The sequence below is a fragment of the Camarhynchus parvulus genome, chromosome 1, assembly GCF_901933205.1.
Source record: "Camarhynchus parvulus chromosome 1, STF_HiC, whole genome shotgun sequence".
Taxonomy (NCBI): domain Eukaryota; kingdom Metazoa; phylum Chordata; class Aves; order Passeriformes; family Thraupidae; genus Camarhynchus; species Camarhynchus parvulus.
The window spans coordinates 63869246-63879855 of NC_044571.1; the positions used below are offsets into that span (position 1 = coordinate 63869246).

The 10610-nt window shown below is 40.8% G+C and overlaps 1 protein-coding gene across 2 annotated transcripts; it reads right to left on the reverse strand.

Annotated features, from left to right (window-relative positions):
* Nucleotides 1-74: 74 nt before the first annotated feature.
* On the reverse strand, nt 75-10530 carry CKAP2 (cytoskeleton associated protein 2). 2 transcript variants are annotated; one of them, XM_030957962.1, is made up of 9 exons: nt 10400-10530; nt 8724-8811; nt 7867-7936; nt 5348-6168; nt 4181-4346; nt 3502-3669; nt 2913-2985; nt 1804-2188; nt 75-954 (listed from the first exon to the last, which is right to left on the reverse strand). In XM_030957962.1, exons 1-9 carry the CDS (start codon nt 10458-10460, stop codon nt 717-719), a joined length of 2070 nt encoding a protein of 689 aa, XP_030813822.1. In that variant the 5' UTR covers nt 10461-10530; the 3' UTR covers nt 75-716. The 2 variants fall into 2 exon arrangements, with proteins under 2 accessions (XP_030813822.1, XP_030813831.1); XM_030957971.1 differs by having other exon boundaries at nt 76-954; nt 7867-7933.
* Between the last annotated feature and the right edge of the window lie 80 nt (nt 10531-10610).

Sequence of the window (10610 nt, forward strand, 5' to 3'; positions counted from 1 at the left end):
TGTGTGGGCTCGGGTCCATAGGGAGCTGGGTTGGACCCAAACAGCCCGCCCGGCACAAATTCTTACAAACAAACACAACTAAAGTGATGAGTTTAATAAGTACACCATAGTACAGACTAATACAAACCAACATAAAAATTGTCACATAGTAAGTAGTGTATCAGATCTCATCTAGGATTACTTAATAATGAACAAATCGCAGTAACTAATGAGATTAAACTCTGTTTTATTGATGCAGCCCTAAAACTAGATACAACAGTTTAAATTCAGCACACACCTTATTAGCTGGCTTCAGTTTTCGAAGCTAAATCTTGTCAGAGTAGGCATTGTATTATTGGAACACCTACATTACTTTGTTTTCTTAAACTAAAAGATTGCACGTTTCTAAGGAATTCATAGGAAATACAACAAGTAAACAGAAGGTATTAGCAATATACTACCATGAGCTACTAACAGAAAGCATTATACCTAGTCCTTAACTGAAAATTTAATGGAACATAGTCAACATAAAGACAACAGTGTTAAGTCTAGTACTTAACCCAGGACAGAATTGTTAAAATTTTGAAAAGGCAGAAACTTAAAAGTTTATTTAGTGACACAGGCAGTCCATAAAAATTTTAGACAGCTCCTTTCCCAAAGCTGCATAAAACAAGTACCCTTCAACTCTCCCTAAAAAGTATCAAATCTTTAACCCCCCTGCAGCAACAGCACTACTTTTACTCTTCTATTTCAGCACTTGTTTCTTGGAGGGCATTGCTCTGTTTGTGAATAAACACAGTGGCTTTTGATTCCAAGTCTCCCAGCTGCTCAAGTGAAGAGATACATGGATCTTGATCTTTAACAGCATCAGGCAGCTTGCACATCTTCTCCCGAATGCGTTGAGAATATCGCAAAGGAGTTATGATTTTCAGATCTTTAGCACTGCAGTCATTTGCCTCAGGATGCACCTTCACACTTAGGAAAAGAACACAACAAACCAAAAACATAAACATAGTCATGCCATCATACAAGTTACCTCTGCAGCAACCAGCAGAAACAGCAAGTCATGATTCCTGTTCAACTCTTTCCCATTCCCACAGCTAAAGGAAACAGGTCCCTTTCCATTCATTCAGTTAAAACCAGATGAGAAACTCTTTTCCTAGGCAAAATATTTTAACCCAGAAAACCTCCTGAAAAGAGTTCCCAAAGAAAGATTCTTTCCTATTCCATCAGAGGAAACTGTTCTTCCTGCTGCAAGGGACAGTGGACAGCTGCCAGGACTCCAACTCCATCAGATGTTAAAGCTCAGCACAACTTCCTTAAGTCTACCGTCTTAGAAAAAAATTTATGGAAAAAAAAAAGGCATTAGTTGGTTTGTATTGAGGTTACTACCCAGGTTTTGGCCTCAAGATCCAATTAAAGTAATCTTTGCAGGCCAGTTACATCTTGTTCACTAATTCCGTGTTATGACATACAACCTTATCTACATTTGAAAAGGGGAGGAATGGAGACATCTTTCTTTTTTCCTAGCTCAGTGTAGAACTGCTACTGCCGTGTTGGCAGTGGAAGGGAATCCTAAATCTGGAATTTACGTCTCTGTCACAAAAGTCTGGTTACTCTGTACTGAATCATTCAAAAAGCAAAACAGTTTGGGTAAATAGAGCTTACTTAAAAATACTTCCTTCTGAAGGAAGAGGAAGCAATCCTAAAAATGTGGTTCTTGAGATCTTTCAATTAAGTATTCACAAATGCAGTGCCTGTTTTCACAAGACACAGTTACTGCAGACACTACAGACTTTCCATGGTTACCTGAAGTAATCTTACCTTTCCAAATATGGTGTGGTAGGAGGGTTGCATCTCCTTGAAAAAGATGTGTCATTCTCTTTCTCAGGAGAATTAGTTGCTTGGGCTGTATTTTTTATCCCATCCTCCTTCTGTTCTCTTTCACATTTTCCTTTCTTTTTTGCCCGTTCTTTAGCCTTGTGCTTTTTATTCTTTTTTGGCAAGATCTCTTTTGGTTTTAAGTCTAAATCATCATCTTTTTTGATAACTTCACTGCTTGTCTCTGCCTTTTTATTATCACTCTCTTCTTTTTGGTCATCATCTGGGCAGAGATCTTTGGAGGTTTTCTGAACTGGTTCTACAGATGAATTTGGTTCCTGGTTGACTTCCACTACCTCACTTAAATGAGCTTCTATCATGGTTCCCCCTAAAAATGCAACATTGAAGAGAGTACACCTGCAATTAGTTACAACTAAAGAGAATGATTTTAGAGAAATAACTTTTATTCTCATGTAGAGCTCTAAGATTTCAGGTAAGTGTGCATTGAAGTCTGAGCCACAACAATTTAAGTTGCTGATGATTTTAGCCACCTTTACAAATCTGCAACCTGAAAGCTCAGGCTAAGTACACATCCTGAGAAATCATTCTCTTCCTTTTCAAGTGCAGCAGCTCTCAACAAGTATTTCAGCCAGTTTCTGAGTTCAGATACTTGTCAGGTTATGTTATATTGAAAGGAAATATTTATGGCTGCTTTACTTCCAAAATTAGAATTTTTACGACCTTTAATTGACACTATGCCATAAACACAACCAGGCTTCTGGTAGTGAAGGAGTTTGAGTCAGAGGCACTGATTTTTAGCTCACAAGAGTATTTTTATTTACTCTTTGATTATCAGGCTGAAATAACTGGATGACACAGCTTTTATAAATTTTAATTAAAAAGTCTGAATACAAGAGCATCTCAAATAATTTTAATAAGCCTACTCTTGAAAAGGATTTGTTTAGCCAAGATTGTTTTCAAAGACAATTGAGTATAAAATGATCATGGAAAATTTTCCATTAATTAAAATTTAATATTAGTATAAATACTTTAAACACTTTTTGTTGGTTATCAAGTCAGACATATAACTAGAACAGAGTACTCAGACTTACCATTGTCAGAGTTAAAAAGACCTTCAGTATTTTTGATTGCATCTACTAGGGTGTGTCGCAATTCCTCTCTGGGCTGAAAAAAAGTTGCACTGTTTTAGAAAAACAATTCCAAAATGAATTATCATCTCAGCTTATTTGATTGGTGTAATAGTTACAGGGAAAGTGAAGCACACCATATGATTTTCATGTTACAAATCCTTTCTTTAATGCTGTTCAGTGTTAAGCCAGAACACAAGTGAATCTTGTATTTTCAGTATTTGGTGTGCTAAAGATGTATTTGATGCCCTGAAATCTAGCTGATATTAAAGCACAGAAATTGAGTCTATCAGTAGGTATAAATTTAAGTTCTGTTTTGGGTTTCTAGTGGTACTATGGTAATTTGATGATCCTAAACCTTTCTTCTTCAAATTAGTACCTACAGTGGCTACAGAGCAAACCAAATCCATTATTTTTATAGTCAGGTAGGTCATGTGGCTTTCCTCCTACTATAAAGGTGTTTAATAAAATCAGAAGCAGTTGTATTTTACAGGCCATACTTTCATGCCTTTCTTTTAATTGTTAATCTCAAATTTTAAGAAAAGTTGCTTACCATTGCTCCTGCCAAAATGGCCTCCTCATAGACAGCAATAAGCTTTCCTAGTTGGCCCATCTGCTCAAGACGCATACAGCAGATCCAATATTTTGCAAGTTTTTTAACCCCAGGAATGCTGTGTATCAGATCCTCCAACATGGCACGCGCTTCATCACCATGATGTCCCTAAAGTCAACACAAAAGTAGAGATTTCAATGCATTTGACACATTGAGGTGCTGTAGTTTTGCTTTTGAACTAGAAAGCAAAGGGTTTTTCCTTTGGCAGAATTGTTATTCACCTATTCTTCAAAATTAGAATTATTTATACAGTATTGTAAGTAGAAGGAATAAACAGATGTTCAGGCATCTTCAGAACTACTTGAAACAGACTTTTTCAGAAGTACAGACAAGTTTCTGCAAATGCAAACTTGTTTTACGTTAATTCCTTCTATCTACTCTCATTACATTATTGTTCAATTACTATTATTACCATTATTGCCTATACTTATTCAGTATCTCAGTGAGTTAGTTAATTTCTTCAGCTGTTGGTAAAAGCTATGATATTGCTTAACTTGGGGAACAATTAGTCTCCTAATTGTTGTATTGTATCTGACTCACGTGGGTCTGACATGCCCAGAGGATTTTCACGTTGTCAGTACCTATATGATCAGAACTCATTAGGCAGGGGTCCCAGTACCTGTTCTGTTAAATGCAAGCATTCACTCAGAGTCTTGTTGACCTTTTCTGTATCAGCAGCAGAGAATTCTTGTTCTTCACTTTTAGACTGGGGTCCCAGAAGTGCACGTATAGGGGGTCGTCTCATCACTTTTCCTCTAGATGCCCTCCATTCATCCAGGAGAGCTCTGCATTTAGGAATATTATAAGCTGAAGTGACAGATGTTTTATCAGTTTTTTTACATTGACTGACACTAATTAGGGTAAGTCATGCCAAGATACTTTCCAGGTAGTCTGAATCTTCTTTAAATCCCAAGAGGAATAAAGCTGCCTTTTAGATCTGCATGAAAATTTCAAAACTATGTGTATTATTGTATGCTTTAGGTATCTACCAGGTTAAAGCAGGTATCTTCCTTTCCAGCTGCAACAAGAGACTTAGGTTACAGACCCTTGTTTTCAAAAGAAGGTAAAAAAATGCTTCTAAATTATTCATGCATTACTCTCCCCATCCCATCCCACTTCAAACCAGAAAACTAGAAACTAATATCATAAGACAAAGTGTGGAGAACAGCCCAAAACAAACCTATGACACAATTTATAGAATCTGAAACTGATGTGAAGTGTAATTCAGTTTTAATGTTTTATTTCAACCCCACCCCCTAGGCCATCAATTTTTAGTATATGTGACTTATTACAAGGACCTCTATATGAGGAATATTAAATACCTTTTAGACTGTGAATCATAGTCCCACCCATTGTCTATGCTGCACTCACCACAGTGAAAAATGTCATTGACAACTTCTCTCCTTGAGTCTGTAGAGATGCTCCTGTCTATATACATCCTGCCTCAGTCATTTTTTTTTAATCTGTGACATGCATGTGAAATTCATTTACAAGATTATCTGCCATCCTTAAGGCTGTCACAACACTTAGACTAAAAAAACAGCTCCGGCAACATCTATGTTTTAACTGCGCGGGAAAAGTTGTAAGCCTGGAGAGGTCCTGCAATTGAATCCTGATTTCTCAGTATAAGCCTTAAATTTTAGTCTGCTGTCCTTGGGCATCAAGTTCAAGCACCTATTTCTCTGTTTTTCAGAGTCTATACAGCAACAAATAGATCAAACTAGATATTCTTGGGAAAAAGGCCTGAATAACTTGCAAGAGTAACCTACAACAGTAATTTAGTTACCTTCTCTCTTCTACTGACTCTTTTGGCAGAATAGATTTTCTCTTTTCATCCATTTTAGAATTGTGTCCTGATTTTGTACCAGGAGCAACAGAAGTTGATCTTGCTAGAGTTTCTGGTCGTGCATCTTCGCAAAAATCTGCGCATTTCTTCACACTGCGCACTTTGCGATCAGGATTGCTAGAAGGGGCCTTCAGTGGCTGTGGTCGCCTTCCACCAGCCACTTTTGGGACTGTTACTTTCTTTGGTGCCACAGCAAATGTCAGCTGTTTCTTCAGACCAGACTGTGAGTTGGTAGCAGCTTTGTCAGATGGTTTGCTCTGAAATGGCGGGACACCATTGGATTTTACAGATTTAGTGTTGTTTGCGACTTTGACGGCCTTCAGAACTGCATTACAGCTTTTCATGGACAAAGAATTTGCTGCTTGTTTGGTGGCAGAAGGAAAAGCCTTCTTGTCTGGCAAAGAACTCTTTTCCCCTTCATCTTTTGCTGCTTTCCAGAAAGAATTTATCTTGGATTGGATAACTTTGCCACGGTATCTGCCAAGAGCTGGTTTCTTTGGTACGCTGATACTTGCATTTTGTTTTTCTGCTGTCAAATGCCTCTCTTTAATTCTTTTGATTTCCAAGATGGCCTTGCTAAGTGATACATGCTGAGATTTTATATCAATTACTTTATTCTGTGGAGCTTGATTTTTAAGATTACAGTTTGTCCCTGCTATGTAACTTGTCAGTGGGACTGTAGAAGAGTTTAAAGTAACACTTGTTTCTGAATTTACACTTGATTGGTCCCATGACTCTTTATCGGCATTCTCTTTATTTTCCTGAAATCAAAAGCAAATTCATGGAAATGTTAGATGTATGTTCATGCTGCATGTTACTTGTTTCCAAAGAGGCTTCCAATGATTCACAGAACTGCTTAACCGTAAATGCCAGTTTAAAGGTGCCTACAGAAGTAATGTATAAATATTAAGTAGATTACTTGTCAACTATTACTACAGAATTCGCATCAAAAATCAAATAAAAATTGCTTAAATTCTGCCTTGGAAGAAAAGAAAGAAATAAAACTCTTAAAGCAACTGCTGGCTTTAAACTGCCCAAATTACCTCCTTAGAAGGGTTATAAAGCAGAAACTTGCTTTAGGCTGTATGTAGTCAAGTGCAGTATCTCTGTTTGCATACCTCATCACATAATGGCAGCACCATTCCTCCTCCACTTAGTGTGAATAGTCTACTAACAGAAGGTAGTGAGTAAAGTAGTAATTAGGACACTAGGAGATGTCACCAGAAGAGAACTTTTCTTACTATGGAGATGTAGGATGTTGCAACTTGAGAATGGTTACATCAGTTTTACACAGTTTTACTGAAACTATCAGCTGTATGTTCTCAGCACAACCCCTTAGGAAAAGTGGAATCTAGTCTTTTCCTCCAAAAAAGTTGCTCTACAGCAACTAATTCAGCATCATCCAAGCAGCAGCTTTTGAAAGAATGAAATACCCAAAGGCAAGAAAAAACCCATGTGAATGACACATGGAAGTCTGCAGGAGCAGACTTTAAGGAAGATGCTCCTGACCTGAAAGAAAACTCATTTCCTGGTCTGTCACTGAGGCTTAGTAGTTAGATTTGACAGACCAGAGTTTGAGTGTGAAGACTATTATTTCAGGAAATTATGTCACTCAACTTTAAATTATACAAGACATTTATACAGAAAAATATATGTACCTTCAGGAAATTTCTAAAAAAGCACTTGTTCTCACTTCTGCAATTTTTCTTCTCAGCATTCAGTTTTGAAGTTAAGTTTTTTACTTTTCTCTTCAAATAACTCCACATCTCAAATCTTCTGAAACCCAAACTGTAAACCACCTAACATGAACACAGCTCTTATGTCTATTTTTTCCTCACCTTTTCCTGAGAATAGGTCTGGAGAAGAATCCCTATTTTGCTATTTCTAAGCAGCACAACCATTTGGATCTTAATTCCAGGAAAGTGACATGAAATGATACAGGGAACACATTCCCTTAAACTCTGGTTAGGTATTGGCATCTACTTCTGATTACCTTAGTTTTGCTAGCACTGAAAAAACATACACACTCAACAGTTCATTTTGTTAATGGTTTGGCTTTCTTTCAAGTAACAAATTTCTTTACTGTGACAGAAGACCTTACTCAGATTTTAAATAACTTCCCCAAAGACTCAAAATATATCAAAAACCCCTCTGAGATTCTTGAGAAACATTGTTAAAATGTAAGCATTATTTCAGCAATAATGGTATCGTATCCTCTTTAACTCTCTCTCCCATTGGGCACAAACTGAATATCAATATAATCCATTTCCTACTGTAATATGGCAGCTTTCCAAAAAGCATATAATAAGCAGCGACTAAATAAAGTTCTAACGAACCACACCTCTGCACCTGCAAACTTCTCATGCTCTGGAAGCCATACAACATACATTTAAGGAAGTGGAATGTTGTAGCCATAGAAACAGAGTGCCATCAGTATTTAAGTATCAGTCAAAACTTACCATTTCTGGGTTGGGAGATGTTGAGAGCTGTAACTTCTCTTGCAGTTTACTGGTAGTTGCTCTCCTACTGCTTAAAAAAAAAAGACATCTTAAATCATGCAACAAAGGGATGTGTTTTTAGAGGATGTTCACGTCTTTCAGTTGGTAGTCTGCAGAATGTACTCCTACTGAAGCATTTCTGTTTAGCTTGCGCTATTTGTCCAGCAAAAACAAATGGTTAAGCAACCACTGATCAGAACCCAGGCTGGAAAACATCCTTCTTACATCATAAAGAGCTGTCTAACAGATTGGAATTTACTGCAAGTGTAATTTCTCATGTGTAAGAATGAGTACCAATTTGTCTGGTCTGATGCATCTACTACAGAAGGTCAAGTTTGTAAATGCTGCAGTTGAGAGGAAAAGGGGAGAGTAGCACAAGAAGCTGAAGTTCAGCTATTGCAATCATGAGAGCCCAGGCCAACTGAAACAAGTCTGAACAAGGACACATAGTTCCTACCACACTGACAGGTTCCAAAACCTTCAGTCAGGCACCAGAGCTGGCATCAGACTACCCAGAAAGTTACAAAACCACCAAGAGCAGTATTGTCTCTTAGCAATTATGAAAATGTATTGACAACTCAGAAGAAAAAGATCTTGGTTTATCTTTGGATTTGGTCACAAATCCAAATTCTTCCTCAGGTGCTTTGTGATGTGTTATATAAGAGACATGACATTACTGCATGTGACTGAAGATTAACATTCTAGTTAGCAAGGGGTATCCTTGCATCCGAGGACCTACAGAAGCCAGCTGAGATGAAAATGAAGGAACATTAGTGAATATGAACATAAGAGAATATAAGCCACAGCAGAAACACTACCTGATCAATGTCTGGTTTTCTTGAATGGGCACACCAGAAATAGTCTTCTTTCTTGATAGATACTCCTCAACTTTCTGTCGTCTTTGTTCTAGCAAATTTTAAGACAGACAGACTTGTTACATTTTCAGCTAAAATATTAAGCTAAACTTTCTTAGTCAAGAAGGAAATGCAGTTAGAAAAGCATCAAGACATTACAAAATATAGACACTATGTATTAAGAAAGCCTTAGTTTTCACATCTCAATGCCTTACACATTCTCATATTTCTTGAGAAAGGCCGTATTCAAAGTATGGTTGAATGTAACTTCACAGCTGCACAAAATTGGCTGGTTTGCTGTATGAAGCTAAAAGAAATACAGTTTTGCAACATGAAGTCCAGCTTGCTATCTTCTGTATGCCTGTCCAGTATTTCACACAGTTGGTTCAGCAAGCACACTTTTCATTTGTGGCAGTAGCAAGGATAGCACACATGAAAAGCATCATGCACGTAAACCCAACTGACCATCTGTAAAATCATTTTCTTCTCTTCCACTGTCACTTGGACATCTGTGCAAATGTTAGACTACTGGGAGTGTTAATACCAGCATGAAGTAATCCTGAAAAGGCCCTAAGAACAGCTGTCACTGTCCCTCCAGGGATGGCGACTCCACCATCTCCCGGGACAGTTCATTCCCATGGCTAATCACCCCTTCTGTCAAGAAATTCCTCCTAATGTCCAACCTAAACCTCTCCCGGCACAGCTTGAGACTGTCGTCTTGTCCTGTGTCATCGGGGAGAAGAGGCCAGTCCCCAGCTGGCTCCACCCTCCTTTCAGGCAGTTGTAGAGAGGGATAAGGTTTCCCCGGAGCCTCCTTTTCTCCAAGCTAAACACCCCCAGCTCCCTCAGCCGCTCCTCACAGGGCTGGTGCTCCAGACCCTTCCCCAGTTCCCTGTCCTTCTCTGGACAAAGCTACAGAAGGCAGTGTCCATCCCCTGCTTCTGAAGGAGCTACCACAGCTCGTACAGCAGCGCTGTCCCCTGCCAGGTGCCCCTGCCAGCGAGCTGGGCGTGCATCCCTGAGCTTCCCAGCACCTTCTGCTTCAAACGCGGCTCTCACCGCCCTCGCACGAACAGCAAAGCCCCACCAAGGCGTCTCCCCTGCTTCAACTTGCAAAAGCCGAACGGGTCAGAAAGTAAATAAGCACAAGAGCGCCGGGGCTAGGGCGGCGCCGCACTTGCTGCTTTCAAGAGGATGGGCTCAACGCCAGCGCGTCCCGTTTGTCATGAGGGAAGGCTTCCAGCCCAGGACCTTACCTGTAGCAGGGGATAGGATAGGATGGGGTGGGGTCCGTACCGGCCCCAGCCCTGCCAAAGGAGGATGAAGTCTCGTACGCCCACCCGCAAGCTCTAGGACCACAACACCGAGCGCTGCCACCAAGGCCTGCCCGGTCTCCGACCTCGCCTGGAGCGCCTGCCCTGCCCTGCCCTGCCCTGCCCTCCCACTGTCCGGAGGGACCGACCGGCTCCTCTCTCGCACGGGCTTCTCCTGCACCCGCCGCAGCCACGCGCGAGCCTGCAACGGGGGCCGGTAACGCTCAGCCCCGCGCGGGCAAGCGAGCGAGCGGCCCGCAGCAGAGGAACAGCTGTGCCCCGCGGTGCCCGAGTGTCCCTGATCCCCGCCGGGTGTCCCGGTCTTACCTCGGAACGCAGGCTCGGACCTGCGGCTGGCCGGGAGCTGCGGAGCCGCGCGCGCTGCCATAGCCGCTACCGCATAACGAGCGTTTGAATCGCCCGGCGCCGCCCCGATTGGCCCGGCCGCGGCGCTTGAACTGGCCAATGGCGGGCGGCGCCGTCCTCCCACCGCTCCCCGAGGGAGAACATGGCGGCCGCTCCCCGCGCCGCCGCTAGA